Source organism: Spea bombifrons, chromosome 12 (assembly GCF_027358695.1).
Source record: "Spea bombifrons isolate aSpeBom1 chromosome 12, aSpeBom1.2.pri, whole genome shotgun sequence".
Classification (NCBI taxonomy): Eukaryota; Metazoa; Chordata; class Amphibia; order Anura; family Pelobatidae; genus Spea; species Spea bombifrons.
The window spans coordinates 31745124-31768277 of NC_071098.1; the positions used below are offsets into that span (position 1 = coordinate 31745124).

The 23154-nt window shown below is 43.8% G+C and overlaps 1 protein-coding gene and 2 long non-coding RNA genes across 3 annotated transcripts; 2 read left to right on the top strand and 1 right to left on the bottom strand.

Annotated features, from left to right (window-relative positions):
• Positions 1–2023: 2023 nt before the first annotated feature.
• LOC128469621 (uncharacterized) lies at positions 2024–8912 on the top strand. Its single transcript, XR_008345966.1, has 3 exons — positions 2024–2138; positions 8359–8422; positions 8807–8912. It is a non-coding gene; the product is annotated as an uncharacterized LOC128469621 (long non-coding RNA).
• Positions 8913–13276: 4364 nt separating this feature from the next.
• Positions 13277–17952, top strand: LOC128469623 (uncharacterized). The gene is made up of 6 exons (XR_008345967.1): positions 13277–13299; positions 14614–14656; positions 15322–15354; positions 15633–15707; positions 16402–16445; positions 17406–17952. It is a non-coding gene; the product is annotated as an uncharacterized LOC128469623 (long non-coding RNA).
• A 231-nt stretch (positions 17953–18183) lies between these two features.
• Positions 18184–23149, bottom strand: LOC128469753 (leucine-rich glioma-inactivated protein 1-like). Its single transcript, XM_053451551.1, has 8 exons — positions 22959–23149; positions 22285–22356; positions 22095–22166; positions 20913–20984; positions 20684–20755; positions 20020–20198; positions 19616–19780; positions 18184–19466 (listed from the first exon to the last, which is right to left on the bottom strand). Exons 1-8 carry the CDS (start codon positions 23147–23149, stop codon positions 18604–18606), a joined length of 1686 nt encoding a protein of 561 aa, XP_053307526.1. The 3' UTR covers positions 18184–18603.
• Positions 23150–23154: the final 5 nt, after the last annotated feature.

Sequence of the window (23154 nt, forward strand, 5' to 3'; positions counted from 1 at the left end):
TCAAACATTCACTATTTAATTCTCAACGATGAGAGTCCACGGCCAATGAACAGAGACTTTGCTGCTGTCAGGTTATTACTGTATACAGCGCTGGGGTTCTTGCTGTATATTATATACTGTATATTAGTGCTGGGGTGTATTATTGTATACAGCGCTTGAGGTGAATTTCCGGGTGACACCTGTGAGGTCCGGACGCTCCGTGTTACTCGGATGCTCAGAGGGAAATGTTCTGGTTAAACCACATAGGACCCAAAGGTCAAGAAACAGGAGTGAACCGGATAGGAGCAGATCCAAACAGACAGTGTCACAATAACCATCATTACAAAATCAGTGGACTAAAGGAGGATGGCCTGGAGAACGAGGACTCATAGTGAAGCAATGTGAGCATCCGAGCGTTTTACGGAGAGGGTGCTAGATAAGTGGAACAGCCTCCCAGCAGAAGTGGTAGAGGGTAATACAGTGAGGGGATTAAACATGCATGGGATAGACATCCGGCTCCTGAATCTAAGACGAGACCAACGACTGATTAAGGTCTGAGTCTTTACAGCAGGTTCTATAAGAATTGGCCGTAGTAGACATCATCTGGACTTTGGGTTCCTTGGCCTCCACGACCCATTGAAGTTCACTTGCATGTTGGGTCTGACGTCCAGAACGTGGTAGGAACCCGTAAACACGTTATGACGATCTCCTTACGATAACCCTGGGAAGTTGGGGCCAAACGAAGCCAACGTCTACAACTTCAGACCAACCTGGGCCAACGAAAGACCCAACTGGGCATCTGTAACAATGTTTGCCCTCGATTGTCCAAATTCATTAAACAATGCGATTAAAGGTAATGAAGGTCAAAGAGAACCCCAACGGGGCTGCTACCTTTGTGTGCTAAGTGAGTGGAGTTAATGATAACGAGAGTGTTAAGTGCTGAACAATGCGGAGGTGGTCCCGGCAAACACACATTCCGTGTTTTCTTTTGTTATCTCTTTGTCATCTGAAACAATAGCCCAGGAGGACCAACAATAAAGATGTCCGTGGGGGGGCGAGGTCCTCGCTCATGGGCTGTTTATGGAAAGGCGAGGATGGCGAGTTCTTCAAACAACGAAGACTCAAACCGAGATCATCAAAGGCAAATTTCCAGCACGGACCCCGTCCAACAGAGAGGCAGCCAGAAAAAACAAATATGTTAACCCTTCGTGTGACGAATTGAAAACGGCCGTCGTGATTGGCCAAAGAAATGGTCTTTAAACATAAACAAAATGAACGCGAAGATTCCAGTGATCGGTTCCTACTTTTACCGATTGTTACTTTAGGACAGTTTCGTTTATTTTAGACTTCAGCTACTGTTGGCTGTCATTGAATATGATGTCATCTGCTTAGCTATGCAGTCATCAGAAAGGATCACCCTTCATGGAGGATTGAGTTCGATGTGGGGCACGAAGGGTGCGCGCTGGTTGCAAAATGTATTGGCGTGGCTTGTGCCGGGCAAACGCGAGATGCCGGTCACTGGGTGGAAGAACCTGGACTAGAAGCCCAGGAGGACATTGGACACAGAAGGCAATCAGAGCACCCAGCTGTCCCATTACGGAGGGACTTGTGAAAAACATGCAAGGCTGCAGTGATATTGAGGGTGATAAATACATAATCCACCAGTGCCCGTGGTGAACGGTGGGATCTGGTCGTCCCGTGACCCATGAATGGTATCAGAACCCCTTGGTAGATTCCGCCTTTCTTACACCTGTCAACCTACAATCACTGCAGCCTTGCACAATTTTGGCATAAGTCCTGGCATAAAGGGACTGTCGGGAGCTCTGATTGCGGTCAATCTATAACTGTGGCCGGTTGGGTATTTAAATCCTGGAAACGCATTCTGACCCTTAATTTTCCAGAATATGCTGCACGGCGCGCGAAGGGTTAATGCTGAGCGTTTTGTCTGGATGGGGCTGGACCCGTCCCCTTTGGGTGGAGACCCCTGGCAGAGGCAGCCAGTAGGGCTTGTCCTCACCTGTATAGAATGGGGCGGATCGGAGGAGGGAGGGTGGTAGGATAGGGGTAGAATTAGGAGCGTGGGGCAGAATCATTCAGCTTCTGGTTCTGTCTGCTCTGAGCTGCCTCGCTCCACACGCTGCAAACTCTTCTACAGGAGGGTAAGTGCCTCTTCCCCCCTCCCCTGATACCTTAATGATGCCTCTGCCTCTGGTTAGTCTGCCCCTGTTTAAACTACTGATACAAATCCCAATTAATTCTCACAGCAATGGTTTAGCTTTCATTCCCGGTTATCCTGTGTTGTGTGTTTTAACCATCATACAATGTATGCTTTAGACTGTAAGCTCTGTGCCAGGCAGAGAGGAGAAACCTTGTATTTGGGGCATTTAGTTGAAATGCGGGTGGTTTTGTATCTTTTTGCACTAAAAACATATTCTGAGCAAAACCCAGATTTCCTCTTTGGTTTTTTTTTTGGGGGGGGGTTGGTTTTTTACAGTCAGAAACTGTTAGAAATGGTTAAATGTCTAAGGGGCTGATTGCTTGCAGCTGTTGGTTTTTCACTTTTCTGCAGGTAAAAAACCCCAGAATCCCTCTTTCTAAAACCTGTTTTAAATTGCATGGTTTTGTTAATCGCATTTTCAGTTACTTTTGTTTTTTACCTTTTCCATTTTTTAAACCAGTTCCTGAAATGTTAAAAATAGAAAACCGTGTTTTTGTTTGGTTTTTCCTTTCCACTTTTTTATTGTTTATTGTAAATGCACTCAGAGCCTGACCAGTAAATTTGTCTAATTTTATTTAAAAAAACTAAATTTAACTCCAAATCAATGGAATCCCAAAACTATGATCTCTGATTAAGTGACCAATCCCCCCCAAAACTGGTTGGACCCTGAAACCGCTGGAGATCGGCTCTGAACCCTGATGTTTATTTGGCTGCTCTGTGTCTTTATCTGTTGGTTTCGTATCATCGGCACGAACAGAACTCGTCTTAGATTCTGGAGCCGTATGTCTACCCCATGCGTGTTTAAATTCCCTCGCTGTATTAGCCTCTACCACCTCTGCTGGGAGGCTGCTCCACTTATCTACCACCGTCTCAGTAATGTCACATTTCCTTACATTCCGTTTAAACCTCTGACCCTCTAGTGTTAGATCCTGGCCTCTTGTCCTAACATGCCCTCTACTGTGTTTAAGGGGATTATTTGTCTCAGGTTCCAGCAGGCAGATCCCCCATAGCTGGATCCGTTGTACATAGACTGCTCACTCATATCTTCTCTAAAAGCTTATTCTCTCCAAGAACCCACTGCTTGTCCTGACCCAGCTATTCCAGGGTTGTCAGACGGGCCGCCCCGGTCTTTAGATCGTTCCTCTCCACAATCTCTATTGTTATACTGGACAGCTGCCCCCCCTTACTGGGACAAAACTGGTTTCACGGCATCTTTTCCCACGGGGATCTGCGATATACTGAATAAGATGTTCCCGCAGTAAAGCGTGCTCATCTGTTTTGCCCAAATACACCCTTTTTTTTTCTTTTGTTGAGAAGTTGGATATTTTGCAGTCCGGTCGCTTCCACTCCTTCTTGTGTTTTTTTTTTTGTTGTTGTTTTTTTCTCATGCGAATCTCCTGATTTAAATATATCGAGAACAATAAACGCATTAACGAGACGTTTTGAGAAACCGGATGTTTGTTCTCATCCAAGGACACGATGTATCGGCTTAAAGACAGAAACAAAGCTTCGCGTTTATTTGCTGCGTTTTCCAGTTGAATAACTCTTTTTTTTATATATATATTTACGTTTTTTTGTCATATGGGTGTAAAGCTTCATGCGTATTGCTGGTCAGTGAGCGTTCTATATGAGATTTTATTATAATGAAACGGGGCGACGGGACACGATGAGTGTCTTAAAGGATGCTCGGCAGGTATCATGGCTTTGCTGACCGCCCACCAATCAGATAAGAGCTTCTTGCGGTGTGATGGTTTGTGGCTGGCGGTTGTCGAGGCTGTGTCTGGCTTGACAAACCGTTCCCCTTGGCCGTCTTCCAAGCAGGGGGTCAGCGCCGGGGTGGGGGGGGTTTGTGATATTATTTACGTGGTGTTTGAATCGAGGCGCCAGGTGGCAGTTGGTGGCAGTTGGTGAGCCGGAGATGCTGGGAATATTCAGTTACGGAGTATCCTGTCCTCTCTGACCGAGACGCTGTGTAATATCTCAGAGGGGTTAGAAATCTGACGTTTGGATCTTTATTGTGATAGTTCAGGGTTTAGCAGATAATTCCCGGGTCTTGGTAACGGGCAGACCGTTGGTCTGAGTCACCGTCCTGTCTTCTTACAGTTGCTTCGGCCATGTTGATTGGGGTGGTGGGGAGTCATCTACAAAAAACAGGCTAGGTTTTAACGTTTGAAGATTTCATCCTCTGAGCTCCGGTCCTCAAGCCCAATATAGGTTTTTACATCCATGATTGAACTATCACTACATATGGGCCTACATAACGAAACCCAAAGTTGTTCTGGGCCTTGGCCGCTAACCTACCAGTAACACAACGCGCTTATATGTTTTATTAGACTCCCAGAACCTGCCGGCGGATCGGCCCCATCCGGCCCCCACCTAGTGCCCTGCTTCTCCTGCTGTAAAAACTCAAACCTTAATCAGTCGTTGGTCTCGTCTTAGATTCAGGAGCCGTATGTCTATCCCGCGCATGTTTAATACCCTCACTGTATTGCCCCCTACCACTTCTGCTGGGAGGCTGTTCCACTTATGTACCACCCTTTCAGTAAAGTAAAACGTCATTACATCCCCTCTGACCCTCTTGTTATTAGATTATTGTTCTCCTCTCGGTGAGGAGCCGGTCCCACGCATGTACAGATCAGTTTGTGTGTAAGAGGAACGATTTTGTTTCTGTAACTGGATTTTCTTGTCTGTCTTGAGCTGGGATTAAGTCTGAACGACACGGTAAAAGTACACTGTTTTTTTGTTATAATATTCCCCGAGGGGAGGAAAAATACATCCTGAGTATCCACAATCCTTCTGAATGGCGGGGAAAGGGCTTCTCCGACGAACGAAAGGCACCGGGGGGCGTAGATGCCGCGGGAAGAAGGTTACTTTGTCAAATTCCACGTTTTTGTGTGTTTTTTACAGTAATGTGTACAGTTGTGTCACTCTGAATGGAACTGGGTTTTATTTCTTGTTCCGATTTAAATTTTGTGTCAGGTCTTCAGGCTCGTTGGCCACCGTTGTAGGAAGTCATGTGATATTCAAACTCAATCACCATGTTGGGTTGGATTGTTTATGGCCATACTAAACAAATCCTGCTTCTGCTGATGAAGTCCCTTCCACCATAGACCTCGGTTTGTTAGAGGGTCCCTCGGGGTGATTAAGATTGAGGCATTCATTTTGTTTTCCAGAGTGAAGTGGTGATATAAGCTTAGTGCATTTAGTATTTTGTAAAATCAAATCTAAACAAACACAAAAAGCCATTCATTGTAAAAACTCCATCCTGAAAACTGAAGGAACATTTTTTCCTCCCCTGTGGAGACTTTTTTTTGTTTTGTTTGATGCTTTTTGGCTCATGGAAAACCTTATGAACACCAAGAATGTTCTGCTTTGGAGCAGAATATGTTCTACAATGGAGTCTCTTACTGAGAACCATCATAATCATCAACCTCTGTTACCCTAAAACATCAAACACCCCTCAGTTTCTTGCATTCATGTGTCTGGCTCTAGATATCTTGGTGCCAGCCCCATGTTTCTTTTGATCCCTCTGATTATTATTAATAATAATATTTTATATAGCGCCATCAAATTCCGTAGCGCTGTACAATGGGTCCGCTTTTATTCCTTCCCCACGGCCCTTAAAAGACCTTTTGGTCCATTGTGTTTCTAGTTGGTGGCCAGGAGAGCCGTATGTGTGTGGGTGATTTGGGGACATTGACAGAAGAGCTGACTCTTCCGGGGAAAGGCATTACTGAGAGATGATTGTCCTTGTTTCTCTTTAATGCGTGCCAACCGTATGTCCCGTGCTGGGTTGTCCAATTCTCACTTGAAGCTTTATGCTCATTCATTCACTTTCTTCCTTGAGCTCCGTTGGCTCTTCCAACCCATCACCAAGCCAACCAGACCGAACAGCCTTGTTCTTTTTGGCCGATGTGCTTTTGCTATTGAAACGACCCCACTCGAACCCCCCCCCCCCCCGGGCTGCAGCTCTTACTGTTGCGCAACAGCATTGTGGAGTGTTAACCTGCTGAGGGCATTGCTCACCCCTCTGGAACTCAACAATGTGTGCCAAAACTTTCTTTTGATGAAGTCCCTTTTATTTATTTTCCTCTCCTTCCTCTTACTTGCTTTTCTGACCAGATGTAGAGATCTGTGTTAATGTGAGGCTGTATGTGTACAGAATGTAAAAGTCTCATTCTAGATCCTTCAATTGTCCTGCAGGATCACAGAACTAGGGGTTTATTCTATAAAATGTGAGTGGTAGAGGCGTTGGAATATTCCCTCTCGACTGCTGTAGGGGATATCCTGGTGTAGTTCTGAGTGTGAGAAGGTCTTGGTAGGATCTGCGTAACCCAAAGAGTAACCGGTGGGAATATCCTTGAAGGTGAAGCTGGCTGAGGTTGGAACATTTATGTGGGAAGAAGGAGAGTCCCATTTTACCAGAAATCGGTTTAGTAAATAAATCTCTGGTTGTGTCTCTGCTTATGGGATTTGATGTTGATGCGTAGGAGGCTTCAGAAGAGCAAACAATCTATTGAGCAAGAAACATAGAATTTGCTGGCAGATCGGCCCCCGTCTAGTCGCTCATTTCCCATACTATAAAGACTCAAACCTTAATCAGTCGTTGGTCTCGTCTTAGATTCAGGAGCCGTATGCCTATCCCATGCATGTTTAATACCCTCGCTGTATTACCCTCTACCACCTCTGCTGGGAGGCTGCTCCAGTCATCTAGCACCCTCTCAGTAAATTAAATCTTCGTTGCATTCCATCTAAGCCTCTGACCCTCTAGTGTTAGGTTATGGCCTCTTGTCTCCTGCTTTGAAATACTTCCTTCCTTTCATGTAAGACAAACACCAGTTATAAATCTGTAGTGGAGTGAAGTAGTTCCCTGCCTGCGCACAGGTGGTGTAATGACTTCTTCTAAAAGCCAACCAGCTGATATTTGTCCGGTTACGAACCCTGATCCGTCCTCGGGATCTCTGGCTTTCAGCTGGCGGGATCCTGATCGCGGCAGTTTCTGGGCAGAGATATTTCCAGAGTTGTTTTATCTGGCGAAGCTCCATAGTTTCTAAATCCTGACAATAGAGTGGATTAGTGCGTGTCTGTGGAACGCTCCGTCTGCAATTAAACCAAACCCCCGGCCTGTTTCCTCCTGTTCTGTCCTGTCCGTATCTGGGGAAAACGCAACGCCGATTGTAGCGGTACCCATGGAAACCTCTATAAAGTTCTAATAGCCTGCTTGCGATCTTAGATTGGCGAGAAGACCGGTGATACGTTTGTACTGTAAATGTTGCGCTTCATGGGGTGAGGTGGTTATCCATCCATGTTTAAGGTCTAGGGTAGAAGGAAGCTTCATCTCCGATAACCCATTCCAGATCCCGCTATAACCTTCCTGCTGTGAATACATAATTTTACGCTCTAACCTCACTTTATCGTGAATGGGGATTTTCTGTTTCCTTTTTTGGGGGGATTTTGTGGCCCACATGACAAACGCCAACATCAACTAAAGTCCCCATGAGCTAGAAGACTCTATGACCTCATTCTTCTGTGCCCCCTCTAGTCAGAGAATGGGTTTAATACCTCTGTCCTTTACCCCAATCAAACTTTTTCATATGGCGGGCCCAATAAACCCGTTACTAATACTCCCCAAACTTTCATGCTATATTCTATCCGTTCTATGGGTGGGATTTTTATTTATTTAATGTTTTTTACTGACTTTGCGAGGGGTTTATGGGAAGAATGACTGAATTGTGAAAAGTACTTTTAATTTGGAATACATACCTTGCAAACACAATGGTGCGTTGTGTATGTGCAGCGGTGATTGGCCTTCGCACAATGTCTGCAGGGTATGGAGGAACTGGTTTCTGGTGGCACATGTTGGGGTGAGGGAAGGGCGAGGTTCGGCAGGCATGGCCAGAAAGTGGATTAACCACCTCGTGATCATCGCTTCTTGTGACGGGGAGCAAGAATTATCTGCCTTGGCTTTCTCGTAAGACGCTCATCGTCTGAACCTTTGTTTGTGGACTTCCCTATCATGCTGAATAAGTCTTTGCCGTTTAAAGGGTTAAAAAATTAACTAAACGCAAGTACCGGGTGTCACCGTGAGGCTGCCTTATTGAGCAAATATCCAACCCAAGACGGTGCACCTGTTTACTTTATATTTTTTTGTTTCCCGGCAGGCTTGACTTCTGCTCCACCTGAAAATGCAAGACCTCTCCGTGGCTCTGTTCTTGATGCTGGCCTGTAAGTAACGAGGATTCGTCTGGCGGGACCCACTGCGGGGGAACTGCTGAGATAGGAGGAGGAGGAAAACTTGTGGAGTTGAGACTTCTGGGGTGAAAAAAAGCTGGGTTTGCTTTGTGCAAATGAGAGAATACATAATCTAGATAATAACCCTCCCCCCATCTTCATTCTTCTGAGAATGAGCAACATTGTTGCAAGAGCAACATTCTACCACCTTCCATGTGTGTGTGTGATTCCCCCCCCATATCTTGTGAAGCGTATGGGAAAACCAATAGTAATTCTCTCTTGTTGTCGGATGATTGCTTTCTTCCGCTTGTTGTATAAATAATGTATATCATGGCCGCTAATATATTGACTTGTAATGTATATAATTTTTTGTTTTAGATGTGCCATCTCTGCAAGCCACTGGACCTTCACGTATGTAAATAACATATATTCACAATTAAGAACATATTTTGTAAAAGTATTTTATTTATTAACCCTCCCCCCCTCTCTTTTTTTTTTTAGATGATCAGCAGTTCTATTACGGTAAGACTCGTTTCACTGTAAAACCTGTGAAGCATGAAATTCATAATTTAATTCTAGTTTGGGACGAAATGTATTTATCGTTTTAAAAAAATAAATAAATTATCCCGTAACAAACAGTAATCCCTTACTTATTAGTTGTGGAGGTTTTAGTACAATAAAGTTGTCTATTAAATCTGTTAGGGGCACGAATGAATAGTCCAGTAAATTGGTGTTGTGCGCTCTTCGGGTCCCCTTACATACCTAGAATGTTTTTTTTTTTTTTTTAATCAAAAAAATTGCAACATATTAGCAGTTGCGTAACTTCTCAGATATGCGGCCAGACGTGATCGAGAGAAGCCTACATGCTTGTGCTCGACATACAGACGTTGGCATCGCTGACATGCCCCTGTACACGGCAGTCCATGAACGGCTAGAACTTGATTAAATTGCAGTCGTGCCCCATGTCCTAAATCTGTTTGTTTACTTATTTTATTTTTTTTATTTTATTTTTTTTCCCCTCTTAGATTACGAGTCTCTGAAGATCGCGGGGCTGATAGTCGCTGCCGTGCTCTGTGCAATGGGCATCATCATCCTGATGAGTACGTTTCTAGTTCCCATATAGCAACGCGTTTACTGACTTTGGTGCTCGTGTTCCAAGACTACCCCTTTTTCAAACGCCCATCTATCCGCCCCCCCCTGCCTAGTCGCCCGTTTCTCCTGCTGTAAAGACTCAAACCTTAATGAGCCGTTGGTCTCGTCTTGGATTTAGGAACCCATAAGCCTATCCAAATCGTCTTTACATTGGCCTCTACCACTTCAGCTGGGAGGCTGTTTCACTTATCTACCACCCTCCTACTAAAGAATCTTCCTTTAAAAATAACTTCAATTATCAAGTTTCAACTAGTCGTTGGGTTTTTTTTATATATAAATCCTGCAATTTCTTATAAATTCTATAATTTATTCTAGGTGGAAAATGCAAATGCAAATTCAACCAGAAGAATGAGTAAGTTACCGTGTGATGACATCACAAACTTTTTTTTTTTATTTTGTTTTATGTGTTTTTGTTAAATTCAGCCTCTATAGTCTTTAACCGCTGTTTCTGGTTTTGTTTATTAGGCGCAGGAACAGAGCACATGAACAGCAGCTCATAACACCAGGTAAGACGGGGTCCAGAATAAATAAATAAAGTGCGGCGAAAAAATATATCCTACATAGTAAAAGCCTCTACGGCACATTGGTGTCAAACCCAAAGGGGCATCTACTGAAAAGGAAGGGTGGGAGAAGCTTTTTTTTTATTATTTTTTTCTTGGGGGGGGTCTCCCCACACTGATGACATCACTACTCCCTATTGTTTATGCCTTGTGATTGGTAGATTTATTCATATGTCATAGGACTCTTGCTGGTCCTACGGACTTGCAATTTGTTGTTTGTTACGTTGTTTCCCTTCTTGTCCTGCTTTTGGAATGAGGCTCACCCCTCCCGATCTGTCGTTTCAGGGAGCGCCAGTTGCTGAAGACGCTTCTGTTTATGCAGGAACATCGTGCTCTCCTCGCCATGACGTCTGACTACTCCAGCCCTTCCCCTCCCCCGTTCATATAAACTATTTTCGTTATTGTGTTTTTGGATAGTATTTCAATAAAACTTTTTTGTTTTGTCACAGCGTGGTCTGTTTGAATGCGAACGGCAGGTGTTTAAGTCAACTTCCTCCGGGTATCCTGTTCCTAAATGTGTTTTGGCAGAAAAATAAGATGTCTTTGTGGGGGAAGGGGGGGGGGTGTGACTTCTCCAGTAGTGCGGATCTTGGATAAAACTTGGAGATGTCCAAAATACACATCTCTATAGACCAATGACCAACCAAAGATGGCCGCATTTGGCATGAACAGCCTCATCCAGGGCCTATAAGCAGACCCGTGACGTTCCAGGCTCTGGCTATCCGGAGGTAGCGTTACATTTGGAGGGGGGTGGGAAGCGGCTCCCGTGACTTGGAGATCTCAGGCTTTGAGTAGGAGAAGCTTCACCCGGAGCCTCTGGGCAAAACCTGGAGAGTCCCCAGGGATACCGATAAGTAAACACTTAGACTGTCCAGGAAAGCCAGTTACTGGTATTAATTTTTTTTAAAATTTTTTTATAGAAATACTATCCTTCACCAAATGGTGGAGGTTTTTTTACATCAAACCAGTTTACATTCATCCATAATACAGACATCTAGTACATGGGCCGGGTAGCCATATGGCACCTCGATCTAAGACGAGACCAACGACTGATTGAGGATTGAGTGTTTACGGCAGGAGGAACGGGCGACTAGCCGGGGGCCGAATGGGACCGATCTGTCATCAGATTCTAGGCTGCTATATATTCAATCAATTAGACGGGCCATCGCATCACGTATTGGTTTCCCTAATGCGAGACCCAAATGCAATGTTCCCTGTCGGGTCGATCTCTTGACATTTGATGACCATTCTTGGTTTTATGGATTGACCGAATGTTGCATCCTGGACACAAATGCTGGTCTGTCTGCACGATCTGTAAAATGGTGAGGGGTCAGTAGCGTACCTAGCGGAGGGTGGTCCGCACCGGGTGCCCCTCATCAGGGGGGTGCCAATTTGCTGGCACCCGGCACCCCTCCAGAGACGGACAGTAATGTCCGCCGCTGGAGGAGCAGGCTCGCAAGGGAGCGGTATCGGAGGTCTTTAACAGACCTCCGGCTCCCTTGAGTGATCACTCAAGGGAGCCGGAGGTCTGTTAAAGACCTCTGATACCGCTCCCTTTCGATCAGCGCGGCAACAGCTGTTGTGCGCCGGGGTTTGTTGTCAGATCCCGGCGCACAGCACTGAAGCCGCGCCCACCGCTCTCCGTGCCCTCTGACCCGGAAGAAGACAGAAAACAGATGAACTGAAGAAGAGGAAAAGAAGCTGAAAGAAGAAAGGAAAGGTAGGAAAGCATTAAGTGAGAGTGGATTGGTATGTGTGTGTGGATTGGTGTATGCGTGTGTGGATTGGTATACATGTGGATTGGTAAGTGTGTGAGAGTGATGGGTGTTATGCTGTACCATTTCCAATTAATTTTTCATTATATAATTATGCTCTAAAAGTACATCATAACTCCCATCACTCTATACTGTTCCATACAGTGGCAGAGCTGGGAGACAGAGGCCTTGCACCCCCACCACAGGATTCCTGAAAGGTAAGTGAACTTCAAAGAGGGAGAGGGTAGATAGTTAGGAGGGGGTAGATAGTGAGAATGGGTGGGATAGGGGGTAGATAGGGCAGAAGGGAGTGAGAAGGGGTAGATAGGGCAATCATACTCCTATCATGACAAGTCTGCGAGTATATCCTGGAATCTGGGTAGGCCTGGGCATGATAAGAATGTGATTGCTGTTAACAATTATATATATATACAAACCAAAGGGAGCGGCTGCACACTCAGAAATATTGTTAATATACACAGGCTTTTATTTGCCCGGGTGCTCCAAAAATAGCCAGATATATGTTACCAAAGAAAAAATGGGCACTCACGGGTCTTTGCCTTGAGGTGGTCCGAAACATTGGCCGTGCTGATTGAAATAAACTACTGCAAAGACCTGTGAGTGCCCATTTTTTCTTTGGTTACATATATATATTTAATTGTTTTGTCCTATTTTGGTGTGTTACTTACTTTAAATAAAAGTGTTAGATTTCTTTTATGGTGTGGGGGGGTCATATTCGGTTTCGGCCAGGTAAATGGTGCATTTTCGGTTTCAGTCCAGAATTCGTTTCGGGCATCCCTAAGCCAGACAATGAAGTGGTAGGCCTACACCACATTAATGTTTGGCTTGGTATATAGTGATAGGAGTTATGCTGCACTATTACCAATGTCTGGCTCAATGTATAGTGATAGGGATTACGCTGTACCACTGTCAATGTGTGCCTCAGTATATAGTGATAGGTGTTATGCTGTACCACCGTCAATGTCTGCCTCAGTATATAATACCAGTAATGCTGTACCACCTTCAGTGTCTGCGCTGGTATATAACGGTAGAAGCTATGCAGTTTTAAAGTGTATGTGTGGGGGGGGTGCCACATACAGGATCCACCCCAGGTGCCAAATACTCTAGGTATGCCCCGGGGAGGGGTGTTATTTGGGGTAGAACATTAACTTCTCAAAGTTTGTCTACTTTTAATATACTAATTCATGTACTTTTCCTGTCCGTCTCTTGTCTGCTTTGGTCAGCGAGGACTTCTGCCCCGGGCTGGTCAAATCTCGAGTTTGTTTTCAGTATACAGGATTTCTTGTTTTTGGTTGCTAGAACCACGGGGGATATAGATGTGTAAAGTGCCGCCTGTCTCAGAGAGAGGAGAGACTTCTCGAGAGAACCCGTCATGGTTTATTCGGTAAGAATTCTCGGCTAACCTTTTCATATCTTGCTATAGAATATATTTTTTTGAGGTTTCAAAACCTCAACTGATCTCTTGGGAGGAAAAAAAGACTTTCTATGACTTTTCTCCTTTCTCAATTTCATTCATCTTGTGTTATTATTTTCAATAACAGAAGCTCTGAGTCAAATCCTATTCTTGGTGGTTTATAATTTAATCATTCTAGAACATTTTTGAAAACTTTCTTTTCCCTTTATTTCTATTGTTCATGCTTTTCAGTAACAGAAGCTGTGAGTTTAATTAGCTTTTCATAGTTTCGATGACTAATTCTATTTAAACACGGTCTCGAGTTACATGTGAGGCCTTCCAACATAAAGTGAAACGTCTGATTCCAAATAAAAATTAGGGTTTTTCTTTTTTATATTTTTTTTGTCACTTTTTAATAGGCTATCAAAGAGGAACTTATTTTATTAATTTAAAGGTATTTATTTTTTTATATGCGATCTGTTTTATCTAAAATAATCCCACTTGCCAATTAAACCGTCGACTGGGACGGTTTTGTTTTTTATCGTTTATTTGAACAAAATTTCCAAAATCATTGAAGCTATAAAAAAAATACAATATTCCATTTACAAAAGTAAATCCAAAAACAACAAAAAAAAGCTTGAAAGGCTCGTTGTTCTGTTTAAAGCTAAACTGTAACGTTCTGATGTAATTTTCAAGATTCCAGGGAGCTGAATGGTAACGTAGAAGCAGCGACTCAAACAATAGGAGCTCTGGTTCTTTCGCTGGTTTGGTTTGTACTCGGTTTCCTTCCACAATCTCTACCGTCTTCACTGGCCCCCAATGAGTCGGCTTTAGAACATTGCCCGACTATATTCTAGAATTTATACTTCTAAGGCGATCGCTTTAGCCTGGCAATGCTCTGCCGCATATTCGGTATTGAGAACGTGCGACCCGTCTTTCAGACACAAAAGTTTCAAGGACGATTCCCCTTTTGAGTCTTCGGCTGGGAGATTTTCAGGAATGTTGGACGGAAAAACGTTCCTCCGCTATCGCAACAAAAACGCTCTTTCATTCCGTCAACAATAAATACGTTCTTTCGCACGGCTGGGGAAATCTGAAACGACTGCGCCCGCCGCGCACCCTCTGATCGGGACGCGCTTCTGCAGGAAGCTCGGAACATTAATATTTTATGACCAATACAAAAGTTTCCTTTAAAAGAAAAACAAAGTGTAGACTTGTGGCAGGTTTTTTTCCAAGGAGATGTTATCTAAACCTGTGGGAGGAGGAGGTCCTTGCGCTTCCTCGTAAATCTCTGTTTTGTTTCAGGTTTCTCCATGTCTTGTACTTCTGGCTCTGCTGGTCTGCGCAGGTACGGACAGCTACGATAGACTGATTGTCCCGCTTTGGGTTTTAGGGATGGCTACGGGACTGTTGGTTCCTACACTAGGGGATACAGTCTGAGCAGAAATATCACTCCCCTGTTGCCCTTCATTCATGCCCCCATGTGAACTCTCTCCCCCTGATGCCCCTCTTTTCTAGGCGGTCAGAATGTTTGCTGGGTATGAGGGGATCGCAGGGTTCTACAGCCCTAAAAGCCCCGATAATGTGTATAGAAACAGCAGGAGGGGGCTTATTCTGATGCGTCACATCTACCCCTCCGAAGTTCTGCTCTGAGCCGTGTTATGACCTCACCCCTAAAGCCAAAATGTTCTAGTTGGCAGGTGTTTAACTGTTGGCATCAGTGAGGTTGTAAAATTACTAGAACATTGGATTTGCTATAATGTATCAAACAACGCAGAACTCACAGATGTGAGAATTATGGAGGGCTGAGCTCGCTTTTGCCTCTGCTCAATCCATACTTGAGTAAGACCTTCATAAGGCTGTTCCACTCATCCACCACCCACTCAAAGTAAAACTTTAATCATGTTTTTTTTTATACAGTCCCACTTTATATCTGCTTTCAAGGTATTTGATCGTTGCTCGGTAGTCCTGTTCCTCTACAAGTTTCTCTTACCATAATTTTACCTTTTGCAGGACCCGTATCTGGAGGCGATCGCTTTACTTACGGTGGGTGAAATAAGTATTTGTCCATTAAATCTCAATCCAAACTACAGGCGCTACCGTTCAAAAGTTTGGGGTCACTTAGAAATCTCCTTTTTGGTTTTGAAAGAACGGCATATTTTCCCCATAAAACTCCCTTTTATTAAAACATAATGGTTTTGATTTAAGGTAACACTTTTTAGGGGGAAAAGTGGAATGTTGAAGATCGTTGCGCGTTTAGTCTTCGCTTTGGCCGTTTGGAAAAGTAGAATATTCTCTTGATGGGGTCATTTGTCTCTTTTCAGATTACTGGTCTCTTCGAGTCGGAGGTCTGATCTTCGCTGGAGTCATGCTGGGGATAGGACTGTTTGTGCTTCTCCGTATGTGATCGTAATGCATGGTGACGCTTTATAAATCCAGAACCCACTGTCTAGTGACGTGTCCTGGCCTAGGGTGGCAAAACCAAGGGGTAGATCACCTTCTTGGGTGATCAAGCCCCTCCTGTGTGTTTTTCGCTCAATGTGTTTGTTACAAGGGAAAACTCTGGCCTTCCCAACCGACCCATTTACAATATGGCGGCTTTGCCGGTTCAGCCCAACCTCCGTAGACTTGCAATGACTTATAATACAGTAAAGATGGTGGTCTCAGAAAGGGGTGGCCGGTGGGTTGGCCCGTAGCGGCACCAAAGGTAAATACATCGCTGATCTACAGAAGTTTTTACTGAAACTTTTAGTGCAACGCAGCCCTAGATGACCATTGTCCTCCACCACACGAGGTCTCTCTGATCTGTTGATCTTCTAGATCAACAACCATATCTGGTCCACGAATGGGGGGGAAATTAGTGTCGGTGTGTGTGCGCGTGTCCAGCGACTCGATAAATTCTATCCTTGTAGAAAAGCCATTTGTGAGCAACTTATCAGAGAGTAATGTCCTTGTCTTGTCCTACAAGTTGTCCAGCTGCATATGTTGGGCTGTTTCTAGAGTATTTTAGGCGTAAGCTGTACTATATACAAACATGCACTTTCTGGGTGTTTCCTCTAGAAGATTTCTGACTGTGTTTTTCTTCTCTTTCAGTTGACTTTAACGCGTTTAAGTGTAACAGAAGAGCAACAAAATAGGTAAGCAAGGTCTTGAGAGATCGTTGCCTTGATATTGTTCCACCGTAATCTGGTCTATACAGCAATGTTTGAGTTCCAGCTGCCGCCCCCTCCCTACTCCCGGCACAGAAGTCAGATAAGATTTCTTAGAACCAAGATTTACACACAAAAGAAAAGTTATTGTTTCAGGAAACTCAACAACTATGTAAGAAACCTAGATCGGCCCCATCTGGCCCCCGTCTAGTCGCCCGTTTCTCCTGCTGTAAAGGCTCAAACCTTAATCAGTCGTTGGTCTTGTCTTAGATTCAGGAGCCGTATGTCTATCCCATGCATATTTAAGCCCCCTCACTGTATAAGCCTCTACCAACTCTGCTGGGAGCCCATTCCACTTATCTACCAACCTACCAGTAAAGTAAAAAATGATTTAAAAATATTCAGTGTAGATACTTATTTCATTATTTTATTAATCCATGAAAATGTTCCTTTTAATGCATAAAAAAGTTTTTTGCCGTGCGCCAACCTCTTTCTAAGTAATGTCTCCATGACTCCATAGGTTTCTGTAGAACCTGTTTACGTCCGGAATGTCCTTCATGCCGGCATCTATTTTCACCTTTTTTAATTTTATACAAGATGAGGACAGAAATGCAAATCGCACATGGTATAGTTTTATTAACTCTTAAAATGCTGGTTGCCCACATGGACATACAAATAATCCAAATCCAAGTGGTGGAGGGACCGAGGGTGTTTTTTCATTGGGACGAAAGATCTGACATGGATCGTTACTTAGTGGTTACATACCATAAAGTGGATTCTGATTGGATTAAAAACCCAGTCTGGAGGAGTAATGAATGAAAAGATATGAAACAAGACCATCGGGCGTATTCAGAATTTTGTGTTCCTTCTGTTCCTTGTACAATGTGCAGAATTGTGATTAACTCTGTGAAACATCCATGAATCCTCTCCTGTTTTTTGTTATTGCAGTCCTGTTTTTCTGGAAGAACACCCGCAGAGCTTGCGAAGGAGGAGAATGAGAAATGCAAGCAGGTGCTGCCACCTGGAGTCTGTTTCCGGTACTGCATTCATTCATGCACACAATGTGAAACTAGAACCACCTTTTTTGCATTTCTGTATTGCATACACTTGATCCAAACAGTTTTCATAACTTCTGCATACAGTATTATGAGCCAGAACAAATTCTTGGGGGGAGTAAACATAAAATCCCCAAAACATAGTTTAGTAACTGGAAAACTGATTAAAATTTGTTCACATTTATGGGATGCTGGTTGATTGAGACTCCCAAATTTTTTTCTGTATTAGAGGACTGGGGATTGATAGCCCAATTTAATTTAGTTAAATTTAGTGTTATAGTTAGAACATACTATGTTTGGCTAATAATGTACCTGTTAGATGTGTTTTTTAATTTATTGTATATTAAAGAAGTCAGGTTTGGATCTGACAGGTTTTTGGCCATATCAGAAATAAAATATGAGAAAGTAAAACATATTTCCGTCTTCATCTGTGACCCAAGCAACACGATATTTATGTCACGCGACCACTTGTGACATCATAACGCACGTAACATTTTTTTGATATGTGAAAAGGGTTGGTCTTAACACTTTTGACCCCCCTATAATTAAGAGACAATTATGAAGAATTTTAGTGACCAAGTTATCATGTGATGGCTTTGTAAAATGACATAAAAAATATTATAACAAAAATATTAATATTAAATTTGTCCCTAAACATTGAGTCATTCTCATTTTTTGAATTAAAAAAAACTTTTCCATTTTAATAGGTTTGTGGTATTTTGTGTAATCAAAGTGTGACCATGGGAACTTTCCCAAACATCTGTTAATACTGTTTGCGGTAGTTGTGGTATTGTTGGCATTTTTATAATATGCATATATTTTCAGTTTTTTTCATATTGCTTTTCATGTGCTGGATGTATTGGGTTATGATGTCATTTTTCGCTAGTGGAATCCATGTAACTTCATATAGTTTTGTTCACTTTTTTTTTTCTTCTTCAAATGCCTCCCTTTTCCTCATTGTGGATCTTCTGATATGGTCCACGATGGGAAAGCTTGATATTTAATAATCCATATGTTTGTTTCCAAACTTCCAAGTAAGGAACAGTTCCAAACAGCAGATGTTGTTTTTTTTTTTTACTGATGTCCTGGTTTTATATGTTGTTTTCATACTTTACATACTCGTATACCACAGTATCTCCTCCAACGCTGGCCACGAAGACAAATTGTCTACCTCGCACCTGCACGGTGGAGAAAGCCCGTGCCGCCAGGACACGGAGCTCCTGAAATGGCACCAGAGGTCCCCGTGGTCTCTCTCTGTCACTTCCTTCCTCTATCTCCCAATGCTTCCACTTCTCTAACTGGTAGACAAAAGCATAACCAAAATCATGGCCCAGAAGAGCATGCCAACTATCCCCTATCATCAAAGGCTGGAAAACATGAGAGCCTCTGGACGGTAGTTGCTGGAGCTGCCGGAACATTGAGCCATCCCAACGCACAAGGGACGATTCGCCTATGTAGCTCACCAAGCAGGCAAAAACCCCATCTTCTGGATCTGTGAAATGCTTCACGGCGTACACATCCCAAGCTTCCGGGATGTCAGTGAGGCGTCGGAGACGTTTGTCCTCAAACCGGTACACAACCGGTCTCTGGGATCCGCTGCTCATGATCAGGTGTGTGGAACCCGAGAGGAGCAAGGGTTCAGCGTCTGTATCTCGATGCCAATGGGGAAGCTTTTGGTGGGTGTAAAATCCACGTCCGTCCCATTTGTACAAAGTGCTCGCTCCTGATTTGGCGCTGTCTGCGATCACGAAATAATGTTCGTTGTCTGTTGACCTGAAATATTCTACGTCGTTGGGCTTGCGAGTGTCGGGGAGTTTCTGGAAGAGGCGGAAGGAAGAGAGGGTTCCTGGGTTTGAGTCAAAGCGATAGATGTACGAGCCGCCGAATAACTGGGCCACCACGACAAATAGCTGATCTCCAATCACCAAAGGTAGACAGGAGACAATAGAAGCACCTACAAGATGAAGACACCAGTTACATCAACACTAACATACGATATGGGTCACAGATTTGGAAGAAAGATAAGTCAATAAAAATGGAATCTCTGGCCTGCATATTTCTCAGATGTATGACGCGACGTGTACCAAGACAATCTGTTCTTACCTTTAATGCTGTCATACTGTCGGAAAACATAAGCGACATGGTCCCACTCCATAAATGTGCAACGTCCCTCAAAAGGATGCGTTATGACTACGTATTGGTCTGATAGATACTGAAAGGATTTCACGGACAAAGATGGAAGCTTGAAGGTCCAACGCTGGATTAGGTCTAAAAGAAAACAAAACACCTCAAGGTCAACTTCTTGTCAGTGGGTAGAAACTGCCTGTTTTTGTTGGCGTTACCCTAATATTCAAGTTAATATTGAACATGTACTTGCCACTCCCTTTAGCCGTATACATTGTATAAGAACGATCTCAATGATCACCATTGGAGACTTTTTTGGTAATCCAACCACCCCTGCTTATTGAGCGATAATGGCTGCTGTCACCACCGCCTCGTCCACTTACTGCTGCTCACGCAGTAGAAGTCGTTCACCGTCAGGTCGCTCAGATTGCGCCCGATGAGTTTAGAAGGTTCAGCGCATGGTAATGGAGGCCACACCGCCACGTTCTTCCCAATCCCATTCATCCACTCGATCAACCATTTCATTTGGCAGTTGCAGAGCATTGGGTTTCCACGTAGGTCTCTTGAACACAAACCCAAAAAACAGGACATTGAGATTCACCTGTCGCCAAATGTGGTACGATTTTACGACTTTGCTCAACAGCATCTACATCTCACTTTAATAACCCTTTGCACGTCATATGACGACACTCATCCCTGATATTCTACTCTATAATCACAATTATTGGTTCCTGGTATGCAAACGATGGCCAGTTCCCACTGTTTGTGGGCAACCCAGGCTTGCTTTAGGGTTTCCCAGTAGCCCCCTCAACAGCTAATACCTTTTTTGTGAGTACCCCCCATGGGAGAACGTTCTCCTCCCTTCTCGATGCTAATGTTTTGTGCTATAAAACTATAACTCAAACCTCTGTGGCCTTATTTTTAATGAAGTCTTCTATATCTCCCAAAGCTTGCTATTTTCTGTTATCTCCCAGTTATCTCATGTATTATTCTAAGCATTGTGTAGGCACTCGTCCATAGGCATATCCGTCTTCCTCTGCCTCTTACATTTGCTTCACAGCCGGCAGGTGCAGGAACAGCCCCCGCGGGAGGGATTCCAGGCGATTATTTGCCAAACTCCTGCAAAAATAAGAATTGTCATAACACATCCACGCCATCAGAGTACCAGCGTTAAGATTATACCCCCCCCTAAATCTGTGTTCAAAATGGCTTCCATTCTCAGGCATCCGTTGGCCTTCTTTACCTCGTCTTTGCCAGTCTCAGAATTTATACTCACAGGTGGACCAGCGATTTCAAGCCGCGAAATGCGTTTCCGGAAACTGCTTTGATTTTGTTGTTTTCAATAAACCTAAGAAATGGAAATTGATTTTCAAAATGCTTAAAACATTGATTTTTCTGTACGCTAGGCCCACAATAGTTATTGTTGTTGTTATCATGTGGCATGCCAAAGGGGGAGCACTAGCCAATCTAGTTAAGCTGCCTACTCTTCTCGCCATTTCCAATGGGGGAGACTATCTTGGGTTGACAAACTGGACAAGGGTTGACCAAACTCAGTTCATGGCACCCATGGTCAGCACACTCATGCCTAGCGTTGTGTGGAGTGGAAGGGCTATAACAAATAGAGATTTAGGATTGCCCATCACCTATGTTTTACATTTATTTATAAATTACCAGCACAGACAGAATGATGCCCACGGGGGGGGGGCAGCATGGGCTATAGTGGGCCTTGACTGTTGTGCGGAGGAGGGGTAGGCTTTTTGGCGGGAATTTCGGGGGTGGAGTTGGGGGAAGATTATATAAGTGGCTGCTTTCCCGGGCTCAGGAACCATTTTTTGTGGTTAGCTTACCTGGTTGTGACCCACCGTCCCTCCCTCCCTTTTTCTTTTGTTTGTCGGTTTGTGTCGTTTGTCACAGTCTGTGGGGCGGCAGCTTGCCAGGTATCCAGGGGGTTAATGTGGTGGTAAGTGAATGGTTGATAACATCTGGTGGGAGGTTCTTGGCTGTCAGTGCTGGGAACCTCAGGTCAGGGTGGGGGCATCCGGGTCCCTTCCTTAAGTGGCATTTGGTTATGGTACCTGGATTACTTGGCAGGCTTGGTGTGTTCATTGTGTTTATTGTATATATTTACATGTTAGTGTTTGAGTCGTTGTCCTTGTTAACGCACCGATGTTTCTTGTTTCAGGTTTTGGCGTGACAATGACTCTAATAAATAAAATTGGCTGTGGCCTTTTCTCATCCATATTTTTGGTGTGGTGTCATTATTGGGGTTTTTTTTAATGGGGAGTTAAGCCTAGCCCGGAGAATCGAAGCTACAACAGTCAGGTTTAAAGAGGTTTATTCACTGGAACAAACGGGCAGTAATTATCGATCAGGAGATGGTCGGGCCCATTTTATACGATCATTGTAAAAATGAATTATTGTAAATATTCTGACATTTCGGAGTTAACTTGCAACTTACAAATATTCCAGATGTTTGAGTCCCAGGAAAGCATCGTCTGAGATCGTATCAAAGGAACTTGATGTAAATAATCTATAAGTAGACATAAAAAATGTAAGCGATACACAATAGGCCATAAGCTTAAGAGAGGGTAGATCTAAGATATATGTAACGTTTTGTATTTTTATTATTGTTTTTTGATGGTTCTTACAAGATCTGCAAGGTCTGGGAGGGGGCAAAGCTTCCAGGGGGAATATACTTGAAGGAACATCGTCTGAAGGACCTGTGAGAGACACAAGTAAAGTGGACATGGAATGAGGAAACAGTGTTGGGTATAAATTCACGCATACTCCCTAACATTCAAGTTTTCCCAAGGTGAGGGGGGTGGTTGAGAGTTTGAACGTAGGTTATGGAGTCTACATTTTGTAAGGGCTTAGGAGGCAACAGATGGTCTAATGGTGGTGGACCTCTCTATGGGGGGTAAGGATACAAATGGAATGGTAGAGGTGCTACAAATTAAGGATCTCATCTATGGAACCTAATAGAGACTCGAGGTGATGGAACTGTTGGGGTCATCGGTAGGATGAATCCTATGCATTTTTACAACTATTACTGGCGACCCACCGATTTCTGGCATTTTCCAAGCTTTAACATTTATTTTACATAACAACCGTATCCTCGTTAGGCCGTCAAAGCCAATGTTTGGACTAAAAAGTCACAACTAGCCCCCGTATACACATCTGAGGAGGAGATCTTACCACCTAGATATTAATTACTCCCAAATAAGCATCGGCAAAACTTGATACAAAATAGACGATAAAATCAACCCCAAGCCATTAACATTCTCGTGTGTCATTTTCAGGTGGATGCGCTGCTGGTTCTTACACAGAGATGACGTTCGAGGGGTAAGTGTTGGGTATGAAGCTGGATCCGTCACAAAGGACGCTGTCTCCGGTGCAGTTGCAGGGTAGGGGACATCTCCATTTAGGTGGTCGGCGTCCGGGCCGTGTTTGGCCAAAAAGAAAAAGACCCAAAAGGAAGATAGTTCCAAATGACACATGGACCGAGAGACTCATTATTG